The following is a 23,085-nucleotide window of genomic DNA, read 5'->3' on the forward strand; positions in this document are numbered from 1 at the left end:
GAAACCCACGGAGGGTCTCCAGAGCGCCCCGGAGATGCTGGAGCAAGGAGAGGTGCCCGGAGAGGTGGCAGCGAAGGGCTGGCACTGCCGGCACCCCAGCCACCCCAGCCACCCCATTCCCCTGCCCACAGGGGGCACAGCAAACCCCATACGCCCCATCCCCACGACCCCCACCCACTCTGGGTCCCCCTCCTCGTGGCTGGGGACCCTCGGTGGCAGTGTGGGACCCACGCACCTCTGCTCCTTGGGAGATGGGTGCCGCTCCTCCTCGCCGGCGCTGCTCCCACGGCGGCACTGGGGCTCCCGGAGGCCACGTCCGTGTGTCCCCCCCCCCTATGTCCCCCCTTCCCCGCGGCTGTCACCCGTTAGTCATCGTGTTTGCCTGCCGCGGATGGCACCGGCTGTCACACCCGGGCTCTGCCTGCCCGCTGCCAGCAGCGGGCCCACGGGGAGAGCTGCTGGGTCCTAGCAGCCGGCGGGTGACACGGCAGGGGGGACCCAAGGGTCCCCAGCCCGTGGGGCCCGACCGACCCTCACCCAAGCGCACCGTAAAGGGTGGGAGGGCGGCACGCCGAGGAGGGTGTCCCCCACACAGGGGGATGTCGCTTGTCATCGGGGTGGGACAGCTGGGTGTCTCCGTGGGGACATGGATATGTCCCTGGGGGGCTTCGGGGTGTGGAGAGGGGCTTGGTGGGGCCGTCGTGGCTGGCACAGCACCAAGGGGAGGGCAGGCGTTGTGGATATGGGGACAGACCCCTCCACAGCAGCACCTTTCCCTCGTCCTCGTCCCCTCCGCAGCCCTGACACCACGGTGGTGGGCACCAGCCTGGCTACGGCGATGAGGGAAACCCACTTGGCCAAGCTGTTGGATTTCACCTCGAGTCTGCCAACACCGATGGCTGCAACAGGCTGTGGCCCTCCCGGAGCCACCCACGCTGCGGGGTGACACCAACCGGGGTGCCCTACTCTTACTCTGTCCCCTCTGTACCCAGCAGGAAAGCGAGGCACCGCTGGGCATGGGGCACGGCGGATTTATTGATGGCTGGAGCAGGCTGGGCCCCTCCATCCCTCACCCCGAGGGAATGACTGGGGGGCTCAGGGCACCGCCGGCCTCAGAAGCGGAGCTGAACGAGGTAGCGGAGCCGGCACTGGCTCTCCTGGTAGATGAGGTACTCGCTCTGGCTGAAGGAGGACTCCTTGTAGGCAGGCACGGGGACGGGCTTGCCCTGGCACACCAGCACCTTCTTCCCATCCAGCAGCACCTCCTCATCCTGCGCGGGGTCTGGGCGAGAAGACCCCACACCGCGTCAACCCCAAGCCCCAACCCATCCACCCCATGCCCCCCACAGCCCCTCGTGCCCCGTTCTCACCCGGCTCGGTGCGGCCACAGGCCAGGACGCTGTCGTAGCCAGCAGGAGGCTGCCGCAGCGTGGGGTCGTCGCAGGTGATGCGGTACGGCTTGCCCAGGGCCACCTCCGTCAGGAACATGATGCCCACCCTCTGGGCCGTGCAGCCCACTGCCACCACAGGAGGGAAAGGATGGGACGGGGTGACAGCGCCAGCACCAGCAAGTCCCACCCAGCTGTCACCCAGCGAGGAAGGGGCTCAGCCCGGTGTATGGCACGGGGATCTGGGCTTGCACCAACCCCACAGGCGTCCCCATGGGCCTGGCGTGCTCACCGTAGCAGGCAGACTTGCTGTTCTCGGAGGCGAAGTAGATGCCCCTGCCCACGCGGCCGCCCGAGTGGGGCATGATGCGCAGCCCGTTCCTCAGGATGGCCGCGATCACCGCCACGTTGGTGCCGTGCCAAAGCAGGCGCCGGTGCTCCAGGTGGTCGTGGGCCTGGAAGGACTTGTCCTGGGGAGACGTGGAGCTAAGGGCTGGCCAGGGCAGGGGACGTGGGGCTGCCCCAGCTCGAGACACCCCCCCTGAGGACCGAGCCCAGTCGCAGGGGCACGGCCGGGCTTTCCCCAGGTGGGGACCAGCAGCTCCTTCTTCTCACCTCCCCTTCTCGGGCCACCACCCAGATGTTGAGGATGCGGGCCTTGTTCCCTGTCTGCACCACGTAGTTTTGGATCAGCTGCCAGGAAAGGAGGCAGGGACGCGGTGTCACCACAAGGAAGCCATCCAGCCGTGTCCCCACCGAGGAGGTGGCACCAGGAGGGCTCCCCGCAGCGTTCGGGTTCCCTGCGTGCCGGTGGGGACCCCAGCACCTGGTGCTCCCGGGAGGACGGGTCCAGCAGGGAGAGCTGGCAGCAGAGCAGGGCATAATCCTGGTCCAGCGGGTGGGCGACCTCCTCCTCCTCCTCTTCCTCCGCCTTCTGCGCCTGCAGGCTCTGTGCCACCTCGATGTCAGCCAGCACCTGGCAGGGACACAGAAGGGACACCCTCACTGGGGACCCTCACTGGGGACCGGGGACCCTGCCACGGCATTGCCTCCCTGCTCGGCGGGGACGGGTGGCGCTGGCTACAGGCCGGCCAGCATCTCACCAGCAGCATGTCCTTCTTGGCACGCAGCAGGTCGGGGGAGTCGATGAGGGGCGGCCGTGCCCGCCCGAAGTTGTGGGGGACGATGGTGTAGAAGCGGGAGGAGAGCTCCTCCAGGCGGGCGGCCCGGGGGGGCTGCTCCCGCAGCGCCGCCTCCAGCTCCTCCAGCGCCTCGAAGCCCCGCGTGATCTGCTGCTTGCTCAGCTTCCCCAGCGGCATCTTCTTCACGTCTAGACAGGGGCAGAGGGGTTATCATCACCCCTCCTTTCCACACCAGGCACCCCCCAGCCCTTCTCCTCCCTCGGTGCCTGCCGTGGTCCTGGTTGGACCCCAAAGGGGGGACGCTCTGAAGACCAGCAGCAGCTCTGCCGCAATCAGCAGGGGTTTTCCCCATCCCCCCAGCACCTCCTACCGATATTCATGGTCTTCATGGCATCCCGGAACATGTCGCTGCTGAAGATGAGGGCCACCAGGTCCTGCGTGGTCTTGTCCAAGGTGCAGGGCAGCACGCGCCGCTTGGAGACCTTCCCCCCGTCCACGCCATCCGCCTGCGGGTGCAGCCGAAGCCTCGCTGAGCTGCCAGAAGCTGTGGGCTGGCTCTGCCCGCTTGCCATGACCAACACCACCCCGTCTCAACCCATCACCCCAAATCTCTGCTTGTGGGCTGCTTCAGCTCTCACGCACAGGATCAGAGAACACCCCAAGTTGAAAGGGACCCATAAGGATCATCAGGTCCAACTCCTTGCCCCACACAGGTCCACCCAAAAATTCAGACCCTATGACTAAGAGCACAGTCCAAACACTTCTTAAACTCCGACAGGCTCAGTGCTGTGACTACATCCTTGGGGAGCCTGTAGCAGTGTGTGACCACCCTCTCAATGCAGAACCACTGCCCCCGGGTGATGCCCTGGCTGCCCGCTCACCCTGACGGTGACCTCCAGCTCCTGCCCGGCCCCCGGCTGCACCTCGATGAGCGTGTACTTGCCCGGCTGGGCCACGAAGTTCTCCCGCGCCGCCCAGCTGTTCCTGGTCTTCTCTCGGAACTTCTTCTCAAAGTCCTTCTTGGCAGCTTCCAGAGAGGCGAAGGGCGCGAGCTTGGACTGGCCCACCTCCCCCTGCAGCAGACGCAGCGTCAGGGGCACCAAGCACGAACCGCGGGCTCCTGACATCCCTGCTGAGCTGTCACACAGCCTGGGGACGTGTCCTTAATGCCCCCACCCCCAAGGAAGGCTTGTGGCAAAGCCACTTGCTCTCTCATTTCAGGATGGGGAAGGTGGGATGAGGAAGCAGGCAGGGAGCACCCGGTTCTCCCCAGCCGCCTGGGGGACCCCGGGCACGGCTCCCCTCGCGGGGACGGCCGCAGGATGGGCTCACCACGCGTCCCCAGCGGCTCCAGATGCTGTAGGCGCCGCCGTGCTGGATGAGCTGGATGATGTAGAACTTGTTGTTGTTGGCGCTGATGTTGGTCTGGTTCAGGGTGCAGTCGTAGTCCTCGTACACCTGCAGCAGGCAGCAACCAGGGTGGCATTCGGGGGGCAGAGGGGCACTCTGCGGGGCTGGGAATGGGCGGGGGGGCTGCAAGGGGTCTCGGGGCTGCCCCCGTGCCAGCAGGGCAGGGGCTCCCTCCTCGCCCCTCGCACCCCATCCCCAGCTCCAACATACACTGGGTGCCCCCACCCCACGCTCACCTGTGCTCCCGTCCCCGCACCCAGGGGACACAGCCCATCGATGGTGGCTGGGGGCTTCTCCTTGGGGGCTGTCTTCAGGGCAGCCAGCGTGGAGCTCCAGGCATCCTCCTCCTTCTCCTCCTCCTCCTCCTTCTTCCCCTTTGCTTTCTTGCCCCCGCCTGGGGGCTGTGGAGTGGGGGGAGCTCGGCGCTTGGGGGCCATGGGCGAGCGGTCCCTGTGTGACTTCAGCCTCCGAGCAGGAGCCTGCGGGGACGTGAGGGATATCGAGTGCCCTTCCGGGAAAGTCTGGCTGGGCTGTGCCTTGCCTGCCCTACGTCTACAGCCGGGGAGCACGGCCAGGCAGGAGGAGGGGACTGCAGGGCGAGGTGCTGGGACTCGGGGGGGCTCGGGCAGCCTCCCGTGCCATCCTCTCCCCTCCTTGCAGTGGGTGCTGGGGGCAGCAAGGGGAGAGAGGAGAGGGGAACGGAGCAGGGGGCAGCCCTTGCCAAAATTTCTCAGCCCTCCCCCCCCAAAAAAAAAAAAAAAGCAGGCGGCAGCTAAAGACAAGCGGAATCAGCAGGCAGGCCAGCACGCCTCCAGGCAGCAGTCCCCTCGGTGCCGTTCAGAAAACAGCCTCCAAGGAACCCAACCCCGTGCTGGTGCCGAAGCTGTGTTTTGCAGGTGGAGTCTCCTTTCTCTTCAGTACTTCGGGAGGCGAGACATGACAGCAGGAACGCTTCCCAGCTGGTTTCTGTCCATCGGCAGCCCGGCTCCCCAGGGGACAGGCGGCCAAACAGTGTCACCGCGCCTGCCCAGAGCATCCCGGAGGCCCCGCTGGTTGCTGGCGGCTGGCCTCGGGTTTGGAGTCTGTTCAGAGACAGCAACAAGTGGCAGCCTGACGTGCTGCATGGACTTTTAACACCTAAAAATGCCGTGCTGTCCTTCCTGCCACGGTGACACCGGGGACAGTGCCGCCTGGGTGGCTTTGGAGCTCCCCAGCCCACACCAGCCGAAGCCCACACCAGCAAGGGGACATCCCCAGGTCCTCCCCCGGGGCAGACAGGGCGATTTGTTTCCAATGCCCAACCTTACCAAGGCAGGTCCCCCCCAAAAGGTCTGCAGCCCACCTTGGCTGAGAAGCCAGGAGCAGCAGGAGGGGACCGAGAGCACTGACTGTGACCTGACCTGCCTCAGGGAAGGGCCGGGGAAGGACCTGTTTGGAGAGCAGGGGGGTGGTGGTGGTCTGAAGCTGAGCCTGGGGAATGCTTTATGTTGTCTTCTTTGTCTCTCGACACCTGAATTAGTGAGTTATGGTTTGTGTTAACTGACTATAGATAGATAAATTCCCTCAGTGAGAGCTGTGCTTCCTGCACTTACATTCTGCTCTGATTCGCCTCGGTCCCCACTCTGGAGCCGGGGCGCATGCTGCTCGTGCTCCAGCTCTGCTCGCACTCACTCACAGGGGGCTTTTCAACAACACAGCTGGTGGACGAGGCCGTGCTGCTGTAATGAGGTGTGAGAGGACCCCGTCACGGAGCGTAGCCATGCTGACCCGAGGAGCAAGAAGTGCTTACCAGCTGAGTGCTCCCCAGCTGTACACCCCTTGCAATGTTTGGAGGAACAGACCCAACATGCAGAGCCACACGCCTTTACCTGCCCAGGGAAGGCAGAGGTTTCACCTTGTTTCCGACATGAAGAAGGACCTGGATTTACCCCCTTGTTTCCCTCCCTTGTGGGTCCCCATGGTTTCTGGCTCCCTTCCCAGGGAGCAGCGCCAAAGGAGCTGGCGCAGGGCACCGCACCGGGCATGTTTTGCTTTTGCAAATAGAAAAACAAAGCGAGGCATGACAAGGAAGAGGTGGCATGAGGTTTATTCACAGGGGCATGAGGTTTATTCACAGGGACATGTGGTTTATTCACGGTGGGGTTTATGGCAGTCCTCTCACAAGGACTCTCAGCCTTTTCTGCCCCGTCCCAGTCCTCCTGCAGCAGGAGGGGCTCACTGCTGGACCTACAAGGCTTCAGCCATCTCCTGGGGCAGAGAAAAAGGCTGGAAAGGAGCAAAAGGCCCCAGAGGCGTCGGCAGCAGCGGTTATTGCATTAAATCGCACTAAACGACATGAAAAATGGAGCACCCCCAAAAACTACAACTCCCGGCGTGCCCCGCGGCGGGCGGCTGCCGTTGCGCCTGCGCGGCGGCTGGAAGCTTCCAGGCGGCGGGCGCGGTGCCTGCTGGGTAGAAGACGGGCAGTCGCCTCGGCGCCATTTTGTGGCGAGGGAGCGAGGGGCTGCGTGCGCGCGGGTGTGAGCGTGTGCTCGGCGCCCCGTGGTGGCGGACAGCGCCGTGAGGGGGCTTCGCGGATCGTGGCCGGCGCCATGGGCTCGGACAAGCGGTGAGTGCCGGGGGGAGGCGGCGGGGGGAGCGGGGAAGGGGGGTGGGGGGGTGCGGTGGGGGGCAGCGGCGGTGGGGGGGGTACTGCGGGCTCTGAGGCCGGCCCGGTGCCCCCCACAGCGTGAGCAGGACGGAGCGGAGCGGCCGCTACGGCTCCATCGTGGAGAGGGAGGATCGCGACGAGCGCGAGTCCCGCAGCCGGCGCAGGGACTCCGACTACAAGCGGTCCAGCGAGGAGCGCCGCGGAGATCGCTACGACGATTATCGCGACTACGATAGCCGGGACTACGACAGCCGAGACTACGACAGCCGTGACAGCCGAGACTGCCGCGACTACGACAGCCGCGACTATGATAGTCGCGACAGCCGGGACTGCAGAGATTACGATAGTCGTGACAGCCGGGACTGCAGGGACTACGATAGCCGAGACTGCCGAGACTACGACAGCCGCGACAGCCGCGACTACGACTGCCGGGACTACGACAGCCGGGATTGCCGCGACTACGATAGCCGCGACAGCCGAGACTACGATAGCCGGGACTATGACAGAGACTACGATAGCCGCGACTACGATAGCCCTGAGGTGAGTGGGGCGGGGGAGAGGGGCTGGGACGGGGGCACCCCTACTGCAGACGGCCCTGGCAGCGGCCCCACAGCAGCAGGGGGGCCTGGGCTGAGCCCACCAGGATGAGGGGGCCCCAGGCACAGCCCCCGGGACTGGCAGGACCCCGGGCACAGCCGAGTGAGGGTCCCCGGGGCTTGGAGGGGCAAGCGCGAGGGGCTGGGGTCAAGTTTGGGTCTGTGAGGCTGGGAAGGGAAGGTGGGTGTAGGTGGGAGCAGTGTCTGGCTTCAGCGGCGCTGTCAGAAAGCGCAGGGCTTAATTCTGGGCGCTGGCTTCTCAGAGGGAGCGGGAGCGCAGGAACAGTGATAAATCCGAAGATGGATACCACTCTGATGGTGACTATGGAGAGCACGACTACAGGAACGACATTAACGATGAGAAAGAAAGCAAGACCATCATGTTACGTGGCCTCCCCATCACGGTTACAGAGAACGATGTAAGTAGCTGGCAAGGGGCTTCTCCTCGCTCACAGGGAAGTCCACAGCTTTGTGTCAGCAAGTCTGTGTGGTTGCTGCTGCCATTTTGTTAAAAGCTGCATCATGGTGGCCCCCTTCTAAACATGCTGGGAGCGCTTCCATTTTGAATCCTGAAAGGATTCAAGCTGTCGCTGTTAAGTAACAGGTCATTTGAATGTTAAGCTGTTTAAAATTAACAGAACTGTCTCTGAATAGTCTATTTTCGTGCACACTTGGATGCTTCCCCTATAATTTCATTGATTTTAAGTTATGTGTTCTCTTTCGATTTTTCCGTTTAGTATATGGGAGAGTTTGTTTATAGATATTCCCCCCCCCCCAGTAGACTGAGGGGAGGGGGGCAGCTGGAGAGGCGTTCCAGTTATTTTTGGTGTTATTATTGAAGCGAGAAGCTGTAAGCAGATGCAGAGCTCCTCAGCTAAGCACGGCCCTGCACAAAACTGCTTTGTGCGGGCACAGCTGTGCGAGTCATAAAATGGCTGCTGCGGAGCTGACAGAGGAAGTAGGAAAGAGCTTGGTACGTGGTCATCTAACTTTGGTAGGAGGACCTTGAAGGCGATTAGCTTTGCATTTGTGTTTTTTTTTATCCCTCTCTCGGTGGAATATTTTTGTTACCGAGATACAAGCTGCTATCTGAAGGGGAAAAAAAACGTAAAAGCTGAGCTGGATCATTTTTTTCAGGCAGACTCCCCTTCTGACTATTTTTGTGCATCAGTTGCTAACGTAGAGAATCCTTCTGCACCACTCGTGCAGTGGACTTTTTTTTTTTTTGCATTTTTTATTATTATTTCTTTCTTTGCTAGTATTAAGTACTCTTTTTAATCACTGTGTATTTTTGTGGCTAAGGGCTGGATAAAGCATAGGCTTCTGCGTCCAAGTGATGGAACCCAGTCAGGCATTACATGAAACACCTTATAATGATTTGTGTTCCTGAAGCATTAATGCTGTAGTTTTACAGTTGTAGAAATAACTGCGTTATAATTTCTAAGAAAGTTGAACATAACCTTAATCTGAACTCATCTTTAGATTATGCTTCTTAGAACTACTGTTTTCTTTCCACTGAAGTTAGTATTTTATTGGTGCTTCTGACTGTAGTTGTGCACATTTTCCAGCTTTTTCTAATTTTTCATGAAAAGCTTCTTAAATTGGAGATCCTAGGTCAGTTCCACCTAGCACATGAACAGGCATTTTTAGATTGGTTTCGAGTTTGCTGAACAGCGTTGTTGTAGGTAATATAGTAGCTCTAAGAGCTACTGAAAAATCTTGCTTTGTCATCTCTTATGTTTAAAAAAAAAAAGTCAATGCTTCTTTCTACTGTCTACCTCTCCACAATAATTTATCTAGCTTGTGGCACAACTTACAGATTTGTTGTGGCTGAGGAGCTGATGTCCCTTTAGCATGGTATTTGGCAATACATCATAAATCTAGCTTATTTTCTGAAAAGCACAAGGAAAACTGTTGGAAGACAGCAACCATAGTTTGAGACTTAAGAATACAAATATCACGGAGCCTTGTAGTTCTGTGTTCCTGTTTACCTCTTCTGGGTGTTGGATGTATTTACGTGTGCAGGGAGAGGGATGCTGGTGGCATTCTTTATTAAAAAATAAAAATAAAGCACAATATCTACCAAATTTCGTACAAGTAGCCTTGGGATACAAGATGATAGTGATTCAGATTCTGGATTATTCTGTGCGCTAAGTGAGGGTGGCCATTATTTTAGCGCTGCAAAGGACTACGTGGGTTCTCTGATGCTCGACAGCATCCTGTTAAGTTCTCCTTAATGGTTTTTGGTTTATCTAAGATGGTGTTCAGACTTCTATATTTGTGTTCTCCTTGCATGTACTGTAAGCGAGGTTGCTTTTGTATCTATCTTAGCTGTCTGCCAAGATTTGAAATCTTAACTGTCTGATTAACATCTCATGCAGATTCGGGAGCTTATTGAGTCCTTTGAAGGTCCTCAGCCTGCAGACGTGAGGCTGATGAAAAGAAAGACAGGTGAGAGCTCTTATCCAGTTTTTGACATCACCTTCCTCTTCCCCAGCCCAAAAGAGTATCCAGAATTATCCCCAAACTGCAAGCACGTGCAATCAATAAAAAAAAAAAAAAAAAAGGTTTGCCATGGCTAAGGAATGTGGCTTTTTGGAAGACTTTAGATAGCTGGTCGTCATGTTAAAAAGAAGTCTGTCTACAGGGGTTTTTGTTAACAGGTATTGGTAAGTAATATTAGCATAAACCTGTTTAGTAGTATGTAGTCTGTTGCATGGTTACCTATAAACATCGATGCAAATCGAGTGAAATGTAGCCAGTTATGGGAGCTTGGTTCCTTGCCATGGCAAAATAACAAGCAGATCCCAGCTGTTGACGTCGCATTTGTAAAGCTGCTTTGTCATGAAGTAATGAAGCAGTTGGAGAGAGATTCGCCTGTTTTAAAGGAACTGACTAACACAAGTATCCCGTCTATATCTGAATGCTGTCTCTAGGTGTAAGCCGTGGTTTCGCCTTCGTGGAGTTTTATCACTTTCAAGATGCTACCAGCTGGATGGAAGCCAATCAGGTTGCTTCACTCACCAAGTCTAGATATTCCTGAAAATGGAAAAAGTCTGTACAGTTTAAAAAAAAAAAAGGAAAAAATAAAGGTGGACGGAGTGGTTTGTTCCATAACAGTGATTTAAAAGAATAAAAGCTTTGTATATATTAAAAATTATAACAGGTAATGTTAGGAGAGAAAATCAGCTATTTTGAGCACTTCCTCCTAAAACGTGCAATTGTACTAAATTACAGGGTGCCAATTTAATTGGCTTTTCAACATAGAGCACGTAGTCTGTAGAAAAGTCTAACCTGTTTCCACCTGGTATTTCCTTTGTTGCCAGAGAAGGCACCAGATCCCACAATCGTTGCATTACATTGGTAGTAACCCTGAGCAAAATTCAGAAAAAATGGGGCACTTCATCAGAATGGTGCGTTCCTGGAGTTAAAGGAAGAGCAGTGGCTCTTCTAGAGGAAAAAGCATGATTATTCCAAATAAATCCAGTGGAAACTGAGTTCTCGTAAAAGTTATTCTGTGTATTTTGGCTTTTCTGGAGTATGACTTGATAAGGAGCCAAAATGCAAAGAGTCCTCTAGTTTCTTTTCCAGTGAGGTTTTCCTGTTGCACCATAAATATATTTGGATTTGCTCATTTTTGGGTATTTGTTGGTAATCTGTTTTAACAACAGATGTTAAATATGCTGAAGTGAGCGAAGTTTATTGAGCCACTTTTTTACATCTGAATACTTGCTGTGAAGGCCTTTGGGCAGCACGAGGAATGGAATTAGGCTGTGTTGGTTTCACACGTAAAGGAGTGGCCTTGTAACAGCTTTGCAAGCAGTTAGTGCCCTCAGATGGAAGCTGCTGTGTGCCCTATGCTGGAATGGCCTTCCAGTGGCTTGTACCACGGGTAACTTCCCATTGTGTGGTTCAAGTTCTGTTCTGTGATGTGCTGCTCAGTTGGGTGGGTGCAGTGGAAAGACTCAGGTCAGGAAAGTAATGCTGAGCGTGTTTTCAGAAACGAGATAATTTTAATATATACAAAGCTGTATTGATGCATAATTTCTTGAAACGAATATTCAAATTCACTCCAGTAACCCAGCCACCCTAGTAGTAGGGAAAACATAGAATCTCCCCAGCAGCCCGGTTGCTGACTGTTAGATGAAAGAATGATGTATTGCAGCTGTGCCAGCAGCTTTGTTTCTATGTGTGCATATCCAGTGAGTGCTGGGCCCTCCAACCCTCCCTCCTGCCGGTAGGAGAAATGGCTTTGCCCTCTTTAGTTGTGCAGAATGTGAGAGCCTTATTCATGCTACATGCTAGACCTGTCTGTCAGACCCTGTAACCAGAAAAGCCACTGGTCCTGACACCACTGTGTTACCTCTGCAATAAGCCAGCCTGCCATAAAAATAGTTCCTGTGTTAAAATGTCTGGGGGTTGGCCTCTAATGCACGTTTCCTCAGACACTTGCACCTGTTTGAAATGCTCTGATGTCCGGGCACTGAAAGGGCATTCTGCATACCCACACTTGGCAGAGTGTGAGGCTGAGACTTTTAAAATAACTCTAAATTCCTAATTCCTGTAAAGTGAGAGCTGAAAGCGTGATGAACTTTTCCTACCCCTGGAGAAGCTTCACTCTAGTTACCCATTTTGGAGAGTTCCTGCCTGAATGAAGAACACAAACCTCTCGTGCAGGCTTCCAATTGAACTGATGCTTTTGTCAAAGGAAACCACTCTGAGTTACATTTCAGTTGGTGGCACTTGTAATCCAGCCTCCGGGAGCTCTAAGCAGGGTCCCTTTGGGAGGAATTACTGTATTTGCAAAGGGACACTTCTGAAGAAAGTGCTTGGAAAAAGTAATCCAAATGTGGTTGTTTAAAGGTCTGGGGAATTTGGAGTAGGGGAAGAAGTGAAGCAGTCACCTAAGGACATGTTTAAAAAGTCGCTCAATACTATACCAGAAGCGAATAGAAACGGGGCAAAGAGACTCCTAAAAATGTGTTAATCCTGAACGCAGCAGGTTAGGACTTTGTCTCCTTCGAGACACTTCCTGGTTCCATGTCAGCGTTTAGTGTTTGGCAACTTTTTCAACACTCCCTGATTCCGTTTATCTTTGCTCCACATCCCATTCTCTTACTGCCCTCGTCCTCCTCTCTGCAGGATTGGATGGGCAGGGTGTAGGTGGCGGTGGTTGTCCTCCACATCCTCCCCATATGTTGTCCATTTAATTCAGGAGCACTGATTCCTCCGAAGGGTGCTCTGCCATGGGAAAATGAACATGTGTGCCTCGCTCCAGGAATAACTGAAACCCCTTTTTTTGCAGAAAAAGCTCGTGATTCAAGGGAAGCAGATTGCGATGCACTACAGCAACCCCAGGCCTAAATTTGAGGACTGGCTCTGCAACAAGGTATAGTGCACGTTTTTATTAGTTTCTCTTTGCTTCAGTTCCTTTCACCAGCTCAGTGATTTGAACGAAGCAGTGCTCATCCTGCTGGTCCCTGCAATTAAGGAGGAATACTAAAACACACGAACGAAAAGGTTTTGTCAACCTGATAGCAAAAAATAGATGGAGCGATGGCGGTGTTTAACCAGATGACACCTGGGTCTTGGGCCACAAGCTGAGGCTTGGGACTGTGGTGTACTTGCCATCTGCAGCGGATCACAGGCTGTACCAGGGAAGCTGTGCGGTGTTCCCATTAATGTGTGATTGATCCAGAGCAATCTTCCAAGAGTTGCTGAGTGTTCACAGCTGGGCTGGTAGAACAGCTGCCATCCTGAGGGAATTCTCCTGAGTCTGCCGCCTCTACTTAGAAAATCAATACTACTTCAGCCTTAGTTTGACCTTCAGCTCTTGCTGGTGGCTGTGTGCATGCTGTAGGACAGAAACAAGAAGGACACGGTCGGTTTTGCTTTAAACAAAGACCAGGCAGTGAATTATACTAGAGCAGGAAGTCACTGGGTGAATTCCCTGTACCTTGGGTGACTGCTGGTCTAGTGTAGAATTGAGAGTCTGCTCCTACTGCTGTGCTCTTACTTGTTTGACCGCCCCTCTAAGTGGAGGTATTTATAGCAAGATCAAAACCAGTGTCCAAAGATCCAAAAACAGTGTTTCAACTGTGTAAATATAATTTGGTTTTTAGCCTGTGCTTTGGTTTAAGGTCATGCTCTTTATTGCATCTGGGACTGTAAGCTGACAATGCAGTTGAAGTAGCTAAATAATTCAGGATATTTTTACTGACTTGAACAAAGGTAGCTGGGGTGTTCTGAAAAGCAGCTGTGATACAGATGAGGACAGGTTTTGCTGTTCTTGATTACTCGAGGAGGTTCAGCTTTGTTGTTGCACTTGGTTTGAATGTCTTGTTTTTGGTGTTACACAGCAAATGTCACCATTGCTGCAAATTAACTAAATTCTTACTAGACCTGCTCTTGTTTCTCCTAGTGCTGCCTTTACAACTTCAGAAGGAGGCTAAAATGCTTCCGCTGCGGAGCGGACAAATTCGGTAAGTTGCATTCATCTCTGGAGAATGTGTTTGAATTTAGAGGAGTCTGCAGGTCCTAGGCTGTCCTGTGGAATGATGCGTTTGAGCAATTTAGCAATGTCATGACTAAAATTTCTCTTTCTTCCTGTGAAGATTCAGAACAGGAGGTACCACCTGGAGCAGCAGAAGCCGTTCAGTCTGTGGATTATTACTGTGACAGTAAGTTCTCTCTGATTTACTGCATGAAGTGCCATGGGAAAGCACGCACAGAACTCCTTGTCGTACCTCAGACTGCCCTTTGGAACCCACTTTGAACTCTCCTAAGTGCACAGTGCTCACCATGATTAGGTTGTTCCTGATTTGCAGACAGGAATGTGCAAATGTTGGCAAGTGCTTCTGCTCAGGAAGTTCTTTCCTTTCTTTGGGAGGGTATTGACAGCCCTCCCGTCTTCCCAGTGAAGCAAGTTCTTCCTGCCAACCCCCCAAACAGCATACTCTTGAAATGGAAACACATTCGTGTCCAAAACTGCTGAGTTTTCTTTTTTTTTTTTATTTGAAGAAGTTGAAGTACTCTGGAAAGCCTTTATGTGCACACCTAATGTCTTACTTTCTTTTTTCCTCAGCCATCATTCTCCGAAACATTGCTCCTCACACAGTAGTGGAATCCATCATGACTGCCTTGTCTCCGTATGCCTCTCTGGCAGTCAATAATATTCGTCTTATCAAAGACAAGCAGACTCAGCAGAATAGAGGCTTTGCATTTGTGCAGCTGTCTTCTGCCATGGTGAGGGCCTTGCTGGTGTATTGGAGAGAAACAGCTTGTGTTTCTGTAGCTGAAGCAGTTAGAGCTTTTGTGCTGTGGGCTGCCCTAGCTCCCTGAGGGTTAATAGATCATTAGACACAGAGAGAATGTGTCAAAGCCTTTCATCGTTAGCTGCTGCTTGGAAGAAAGGTGGGGGGATGTTGTGAACCCATGGGAAATGTCTTTCATAGCAGAGTGCTGTTCTGGATTGAAGGCTAGTTTTGTATTTGGGTCACAAATAATGGTCTGGGGTCACTTTTGGATCACACAAAACAGCTGGAGCGTACAGTGTATGAGGAAGTGCATAGAATTGGGCTTCTGCCTTGTGAAGGTGAAGGAGGGGGGGGATCTTGCTGCTCTCTGCAGCATCCATAGGGAAAGCAGAGTAGGCAGCAGGCATGGGGAGTTGGAGTGAGGTACAAGGAAAATGTCTTCACTAGGTGGGAAGTTGATGTGGGTCCCAGAGGGGTGCCAGAACCTCCATTGTTGGAGATGCTCGAATTGATGAGCGACGTGATCTATTCGGACTTGATTTCTGCAGAGTTGAACAGTTTGATATAGGATGGAAGTGGGTAGCTGATCTGATTCTGCTGGCCTGCTTTTTGGAGTAATTTGGGGCAAACAAATAGCTGCTTTCTAAAGCTGAGATTTTTAGGTGTTGAATATTCAGTGAGACTCATACTGTCTGTGCATGGGCTGTAGTGGGTCCCGTTTTACAGTATGAGAGGAGGTGGAGGTGTTTTTACAGCTTTAACCGGTTTTGGTGATGTATTTGTGAACAGGTGAAGCTTTGGGAACTTCTGAATCCTCCTGGATAACCTGCCTTTCATAATAATGAGTGTTTCTCGTTGTAGGACGCTTCTCAACTGTTGCAGATTTTACAAAGTCTTCAGCCACCATTAAAAATTGATGGCAAAACAATTGGTGTTGACTTTGCAAAGAGTGCCAGAAAGTGAGTTGCGGTAGCAGTTGATTTCTCCTCCCCCACCTCCACATTCCTTATATTAACCATCTGTAGTTGTCACTGTGGCTTTTGCTAAGATTACTGTCACTCCAGAGTTTTTCTTCCCTTACGTGTTTCGTGTTGCATGGTCCTTTTCCTCCTCGTGTGTGAGAAGAGTAGACAGCAAGAAACGGCTCCTGTATGTACCTCCAGTCTGCTGGAGCTGCCGTTGTAACTGCTTGCTTACACAGCACGGTGGTTTCACTGGGAAGTTAGCGACTGGTTATTGACTGTACAATGAGCCTGAAGTGCCCTTACCTGCCAAGCAGTTCTTTGGCTCATTCATTACAATCGGCATGTTTAAGAACTGCGAAGAAATCCACACATAAGGGCAGGCTCTACCTCCTCATGTAGTAGCCGTGCTAGAAAAAAACAGTGCTTACTCAGGTGCGTGATCTTTGTGGTTTCAGAGACTTGCTTCTCCCCGATGGTAACAGGGTCAGCGCCTTCTCTGTGGCGAGCACAGCCATTGCTGCAGCACAGTGGTCGTCCACTCAGGTAAGGTTTGGAGACTGTTGCTCACAGTACTGTTTTCCTTCAAAATGAAAGTTGAGATCTGCTGTGGTAGTTAGGCTGGAGCCTAACCAGCGTTGAAATTGTGAAATGCAGTAACTTTTACCTTCACTGATTTTAAAAATTATAATAACCTGTTTGAATTTTAGCCGCAGACTGGAGAAGGCAGCACCCTTGACTACAGCTACCTCCAGTCAGGACAGGATGGCTACACGCAGTATGCTCAGGTTAGTGGCAGCCCTTGCTCTGTAACTGGTAAGTTGTTACAATTTGGGCATCTGCTCACTCTGTGTTGTCATTTTCCTTTGCAGTACTCCCAGGATTATCAGCAGTACTACCAAAATCAAGGAGGCGTGTTGGACTCTGATTCAGCTACCATATCAGGTAGTGCTTCCAACCCACGGGAGGCACTGTTGGTGCTGATGGTTTGCAAGAGTGTTTTTTTTACCTTAGGTTTTTTGTTAGTTGCCTGTTTGAAGGGAGATTGCCTCATACTGTTTGTCAGGGTGTGTGAATGAGTGCGTGTCACTAGAGGAGCATTGCCTGTTTGCTCAAGTGAGACCTCTAGTCTGTGAGATGAGAGTACAGCCTCTGTATCAGGCTATTGACAGAAAGCCTTGGACTCACGAGAACTGTGTAAACAGCTCTAGACAAATTCCCAGCACTGGCAGCTGTCGGAGGCCAGGAATCACTGGCTTGGAGAGCAAAACTTCCTCCCGAAAAGGAAACTATTCCTTGTCTGGGTAGAAAATGCCCACTGTGTATCTGTCTCCTTTTGAATGTTTATTGCCTTGTTTGGCTGCTGGAGCTGGAATTGGGAGCTGAAATTGTAAACAGAGTAATTTTAGCCCTAGGATGAAGTACTGTTTTACAAATGATCTGGCTTATCCACTACTGCTCTCTTTGTTGGCAGGAGCTCCGGTCACTACCACCACAGCTGCAGTTGTGTCCCAGAGTCCTCAGTTATATAATCAACAGACAAACTCACCTGACTCTCCGGTAATTACAGCGCTCCTGGCTTTCAGTGCTGGGGCAGTACTTGCGTGGGGTATCTGGCTCGGCTGTGGCCTCTGCTCTTTTAAGTGGGTGTGGGTGCAGCAGAGCTGTGAAGTGTCCACGGGTCAAGTTAGTCACAGCGCTCGTGTTTATAACAGTGTCATCTGCCGTTTCGTTTCTGTGATAGTTCTGTTCTTTGTTAAAGGCAAGTACTAAGTGTACTGACGAAGAGCTAGCTCTTGTGTGCGTAGTGTGGGTTGCTCATGCCTTGGCTCGCTGTCCCTGTTCTTCTGAACTTCAGTGGACGATTTTTCTCATCATGGTTACTTCTGTTCTTTTTTTTCTCCAGACACAAGCAGCACCAGCTACCACCAGCACTCAGGCACAAACGACTGCCCCCACTGGTGTCGTCCCTGGAACCAAGTATGGTAAGTTGTGAGGAATTTGCTGGCGGGGGCAGGTGTCTCCCTATCAGTCTCTCTTCTGTCTGTCAGGAGAGAGACTTTGCTTTGGCGGAGTGTGCCACCACTGTAAAGCTGTGGTGAAGCTGTCCCCAAAGAGCTTCTGCACGGATCATACGAGTGCTTTGCAGACGTGGCTGCCCTCGTAGCTGCTGCTAATCTCAGGTGCTGATCTGAATTTAACTGGAATGCCTGTGTCCCCCGCTCTGTTTTTTTTTGCAGCTGTCCCTGACACATCTACCTACCAATACGATGAATCTTCAGGATATTATTATGATCCTGTAACAGGGCTCTACTATGATCCTAACTCCCAGGTAAACACAACCTCTAACCACCTGTCTTAGCTGGCAGTGTCTGTTAGCTCAGTATGTGTTAGGGTATGAGTGAAACTGGTACTCTGAGGGGAACACAATGGCTGTAGTAGCAGATAACTCTCAGCAGGGGCTGTGATTGCACCTCCCTCTGGTTATAGTGCTTAATTCTTCTCAATTATTCTCCCAGTTTGGCCTGGGGAGAGTTACCACTTGTCACAGATACTCTCAGTGAGCTATTCCGTTGTGAAGCATCCAGCAAAGTGCACACTGCTCTGGGTTTTGGTGGGTCCACTCTTAGGAGAGGCGATAAAGTTCTCCATCGTGCTGTTGTGCAGAATGTTTATCTTTGGGGACAGAGGTTTCAGTCACTTTGTGCCTTTTGACTCCTGCGAAGGCCTGGGATGCTCTGGAAAACTCCTCGTTTGATGCGTTAGTCTTAATCAGACAGCTTTCTTGGGGTTCTCTCTTGGATGCTGAGGCTATATGAAGTGTGTAACTTGTGGTTCTTTGTGTCTTTGTCAGTATTACTACAATGCCTTAACCCAGCAGTATCTTTACTGGGATGGCGAAAAGGAGACCTACATGCCTGCTGCAGAAGGTATCACGTATCAGCAAACAGCGACCACAACCACCACCAAAGAAGTGAAGGAGAAGAAAGAGAAGCCTAAGAGTAAAACAGCTCAACAGGTAAAAGATGAAATGGGATCATAACTGGGCTGACATCTTCTGTGGAGTGAGATTGTACTCTGCCTTTAGTGACAAATGCAATCCTAGTTATTTGGTGAATGCGTACCAGCAGGTTGCAGGCATTGTGCAGGGCTGAAGAGAGGCGGAGTTGGCAAAGACATGAGTGCAGAAATAACTACTGCATAAGAGAAACACATACAAAAGCATGCCAGGAGCAGTGGGAGTATAGCTGAGCTGTCGCTTCGAAGAGTGGGTTGGTAGAAGGGTTCACAGGGTGAAACAGGCAAACTGCAGTGTTTTTGAATGCTGTGTCCAGGGAAACAGCTGCACTACGTTCAGTGTAAAAAATAGTGGGTTGCTGTTTTCTGGAATGTGTGTGCAAGTGGAACGATCGAGTCAGTGCCGTAGGAGACGGGTATCCGTGAAGGGAGCTGTCTGAGCAAACCACTCTGCACCCATTTCAGATCGCTAAAGACATGGAGCGCTGGGCAAAGAGTTTGAACAAGCAGAAGGAGAACTTCAAGAACAGTTTCCAGCCACTGAGCAACAGGGAGGAGGAACGGAAAGAATCAGCGGCTGCAGATGCGGGCTTTGCCCTCTTTGAGAAAAAGGTAAGGGAGGTGAGAAGTGTGTGGCAGAGCGTGGTGTGGCAGAGGTTAGTGCTCATTGCGTTCTTCTCTCATCTAGGGTGCTCTGTCTGAGAGACAGCAGATCTTGCCAGAGGTGATGAAAAATGGTGAAGATGAAAATCCATTAAAGGTGAGCATGAGATAGCAGGTGGATTGCTTTGTGGCTGGAAGTGGTGGGATTCCTGTGTTCACAGAGATGATGGGCACATGTCAAACTCTCCTCAGAGGAGGACGGGCAGATGCCTGCTTTCCAACCTGCATTTCCATAGCATCCTCTGTAGAAGGCTGTGGTTGTTACAGGGATCCCCCATGCAAGTGCAGTAGGCTGGGAGGCTGAGAGATGCTGAGAGGAGTTGATTTCCTCTAGCCTCGAAGGCTCAGCTGACATTTTGAGGTTTCCAAAACCTCTGTATTCAGACCACTGTTTGGTAGAGGGAGCAAGTCTTGTAGCCACTGTAGTTAGTGGTTCTTTTGAGCTGCATTTCGTCCTTTAGCATCCAGAAAGTGACGTTTCCTGCACAACAAACACATGTAACAGCCTTTGTGTTATCTTTTTGGACTCTTAACTGCGATGACACTGTTGCACTCACATTAATGCTATCGTTCTTCTCCAGCGTGGTCTTGTGGCTGCCTACAGTGGCGACAGCGATAATGATGAGGACTTACTGGAAAGAATGGAGAACGAGGAAGAGAAGCTGACTGACTGGAAGAAAATGGCTTGTCTGCTGTGTAGAAGGCAGTTCCCAAACAAAGATGCACTGATTAGGCACCAGCAGCTGTCTGACTTGCACAAGGTGAGTCCTGTGCTGTCAGGAAGGTAGTTGGCGGCTGTAATTCCTTGTAAACCAAGCGATGCTGCATGTTTGGAATGCTGTTTCTTGCTGCAAAAAAATAATTGCAGGTGGATTGCTTTTCTCCTTGAAGTCAGCTACTTGCTTAAAAAGAGCTGCTGTGCAGCCTGCTTGCTGAGGCGTTCTGCATCTCATGTTGTTAACGTGAATTTCTTCTCATTGCAGCAAAACATGGACATCTATAGGAGATCAAAGCTTTCAGAGCAGGAACTTGAAGCCTTGGAGCTGCGTGAGAGAGAGGTCAGTGTTGAACTGAACAGATGAGTGGCTAATGGAAAAGGGCTTGCACAGATAATGTTGAGCTCTCCTTATCCTGACTTGATGCTAATGAGATAAGCCCTGTAAGCCAACCCCTTCTCGGGTTGAGGTTCAGAGCTGTCCTGTGCAGTGGAGAGAGGCGTCTCCTGTACCACAGCTACTGCTTATCAGGAAGGGGCCTTCTCCTCCAGCTCAGAGGTGCTGTAGCTGTGCTGGGGCCGGTGACCTTCTGGTGGCAGTGAAACAGCTGAGGCTGCAGGCTGGGGAGCTGCTCCCCTTCTGCTTTCTGGTGGTGTTGGGCAGGCTGCAGCGCACAACATACTGTAAGAGCAGGCACCAAGCATGCTCTGCAGCTTCTTCATATCAGTACTAAATATTTACACTAAATACTAATATTTATACTAAATACTAATACCGAGTGTAAGTACACGTGTGTAAATAAGCAACTTTAAACCATTGCCAAGTCTGGTTACCTCACTGCAGATGAAATACAGAGACAGAGCAGCTGAGAGGCGGGAGAAGTACGGCATTCCAGAGCCTCCCGAGCCGAAGCGCAAGAAGGTCTATGATGCTGGCACAGTGTATGTACCTGAAAGCTCCTCGCTGATTGCGTCAACTGCTGAGAAGCAACGTAATTAACTGATCTCTTCTTCCTGCAGTAATTACGAGCAGCCCACCAAAGACGGCCTTGACAACAGTAACATTGGCAACAAGATGCTCCAGGCCATGGGCTGGAGGGAAGGGTCAGGCTTGGGAAGAAAATGTCAGGGCATTACTGCACCTATCGAGGTAAGCGGAGATGGACGTTTGGTGCATTTTTTATATTCAGAAGCACTCGCTGCTGAGATCCCTGGAAGACACCGTGCTGGGGCAGGGTGAGAGTGGTGTTAAGGCTACAAACATGGAAATTTCTTCCCCAGCGTCCAGTCTTAACTGGTGCTGGTCTGTAATGAGATGCATCACGCTGGCTTGACGGAGCATTTCCCTCACTGCTCTGGTGAGCGGATTGTGCGTGGGAGGGCAGGCATTTAACCTCTCACCGCAGAGCTGACCCTCGTCTGTTCCCTTGCAGGCCCAGGTGCGGATGAGAGGAGCTGGCCTGGGAGCCAAGGGCAGCTCGTACGGCGTCTCCACAGCGGATTCCTACAAAGATGCGGTGCGGAAAGCCATGTTCGCCCGCTTCACAGAGATGGAGTAGCGCGCTCTGGCTCGTGGGTCAACAGTAAACTTGTTAGCCAGAACTGACTGTTAAACTCTGTAGCCTCGGTGGCCTGGCTGTATTCTGGTTATGGGTTAGAGCTGACCATTTCATTCCCTGGGACTTTTTTCCCCTCTCAGCATGTTACACTTCCATGAGCAGACTGTCCAAACTGCCCCGACTTCATGCTGGAGAGCTCCTCGCTAGACCAAAGGGGATGCTGATCTTTCTACGGTCGTGTATATAGTGTAATGTATTTTGTGTTTGGAGCGTGTTGTCTGGATGCTGCTCCTGCCCTCCAGAGCAGGGCTGGGACGTGGTAGCTGTGGTTTCACACCGTCTCTGCTCTCCTTTTGTTGTATTGTCTGTTCGTTTTTTTTTTTTTTGAGAACTTTTCCTGTACATTTTGTATGATACATCTTTGTATAGACTTTTTGAAGACTTGGATTCTAGGTGCCAGTTTGGCTCATTTCCAAATGAAATACATCCAAAAGTGCTTCTCTTTCTGTTTCTCGGTGGGTGAATGAAGAATAAGCTGCCAACGCTCTTCGTCCTCTCTCTGATTCTGCTTCTTCCTTGACGAGGCTACGTCCTGGGTTCTCCCTGCAGCACTCTGCCTCCTTCCTTCCCCCCCTACGCTGTGCTGCACCTCGCCCCCGGTGTCTGCACAGCTCCAGCACGGGGTCTGGCTCAAGCCCCAGCTCTCCTTGCTCTGGAACTGGGGCCAGAGCCTCCCTGTGCTCACGCAGCTCGCTCCAGGGCTGCCCCCAGGCTGTCCCTGTGAGGGGAGCCTTGCCCTGAGGCAGGGCAGCGGGCAGGCTGTTCTCCTGCCCTATTTATGAGCCCCTGCTGGATTTCTGGACAGCGTTTCTGTCCTTCAGCCTTGCCTGGGGCTTGTTGGGGCGTGGGCGTGGAGCTGCTGGAGGCCGGGTAACCGCAGCCCTCTCCTCTGACGGAGGTTATTTCTACAGCTGCTTAGTTAAGACAGCTCAGACAGCTCTCACCTTCCTCCTGCTGCTCACATTTTAGCCTCTTGAGCCTGCTCCCGTCATCCCTGTGTCCTCTGTGGCCACAATGAGCACAGAAAAGTGGGCTCAGCCCCAACCCCTGCTCCTGATGGTGGAGGAGCAGCTTCTGCCCCATGAGCTGTGGCTTCACAGCGCTGCCTGAGTCCTGCTGCCCGTGGCACTGCAGCACTCGGTGGCTGCTGCCACTTTTTTGGGGTGGGGGTTGCTGCGCGTTGGTCTCTGCTGGGGCTGTGCTGTGCCAACGGGGCCGTGCCACCAGGTGGCAGACATGGCCCAGCCCTTGTGCCAAAAGGAAGGGACATGGCACCGGGCTGGGCCCCTGGTCCTGCCTCATCCTCTCCAGGTTTGGGTGGGAAGGGACAGGGCTGAGGTCCCCAGGTGCCTTTGTCACCTACAGGAGGAGTGGTGCCAGCCTCAGGGTTGAGCAGCCCTGGGGTTTCTCCCCTATCTGCCAAGGAAGCCGGGTGGCTGGAAACAATCCTGAAGGGCCAGCTGCATGCCTCAGTTTCCCTGGGTGTCCTGGCACAGTCTCTCTCCCCTTCCTGCGTGTCCCAGCCGTGCCAAGTGCTTTGCTCTGGGCTCTTACGAGAGAAATTATTTCCCGGTGTGTGCACTCAGGGACCGATGAAGCTCCTCGCTGCAGCTCAGCGCCTTCCCCCATCCATCCCCTGGTGCCTGGGTGCCTGCAGCAGGGGCGC

At 52.8% G+C, this 23,085-nt stretch overlaps 2 protein-coding genes across 2 annotated transcripts; one reads left to right on the forward strand and one right to left on the reverse strand.

Moving 5' to 3' along the window:
- Positions 1–394: 394 nt before the first annotated feature.
- Positions 395–4,911, reverse strand: PARP3 (poly(ADP-ribose) polymerase family member 3). Its single transcript, XM_082767969.1, has 11 exons — positions 4,806–4,911; positions 4,177–4,419; positions 3,863–3,988; positions 3,412–3,603; positions 2,901–3,036; positions 2,492–2,718; positions 2,215–2,364; positions 2,004–2,081; positions 1,681–1,858; positions 1,371–1,517; positions 395–1,282 (listed from the first exon to the last, which is right to left on the reverse strand). Exons 2-11 carry the CDS (start codon positions 4,375–4,377, stop codon positions 1,113–1,115), a joined length of 1,605 nt encoding a protein of 534 aa, XP_082624095.1. The 5' UTR covers positions 4,378–4,419; positions 4,806–4,911; the 3' UTR covers positions 395–1,112.
- Positions 4,912–6,388: 1,477 nt separating this feature from the next.
- On the forward strand, positions 6,389–21,855 carry RBM5 (RNA binding motif protein 5). The gene is made up of 24 exons (XM_082767862.1): positions 6,389–6,548; positions 6,668–7,130; positions 7,450–7,605; positions 9,568–9,637; positions 10,123–10,196; positions 12,492–12,575; positions 13,608–13,668; positions 13,801–13,866; positions 14,271–14,431; positions 15,304–15,401; positions 15,863–15,950; positions 16,115–16,192; positions 16,277–16,349; positions 16,879–16,964; positions 17,311–17,389; positions 17,645–17,736; positions 18,259–18,423; positions 18,888–19,034; positions 19,111–19,182; positions 19,667–19,846; positions 20,069–20,143; positions 20,645–20,742; positions 20,821–20,950; positions 21,234–21,855. Exons 1-24 carry the CDS (start codon positions 6,532–6,534, stop codon positions 21,357–21,359), a joined length of 2,739 nt encoding a protein of 912 aa, XP_082623988.1. The 5' UTR covers positions 6,389–6,531; the 3' UTR covers positions 21,360–21,855.
- Positions 21,856–23,085: the final 1,230 nt, after the last annotated feature.

The sequence above is a fragment of the Aythya marila genome, assembly GCF_965140915.1.
Source record: "Aythya marila genome assembly, chromosome: 10".
Classification (NCBI taxonomy): Eukaryota; Metazoa; Chordata; class Aves; order Anseriformes; family Anatidae; genus Aythya; species Aythya marila.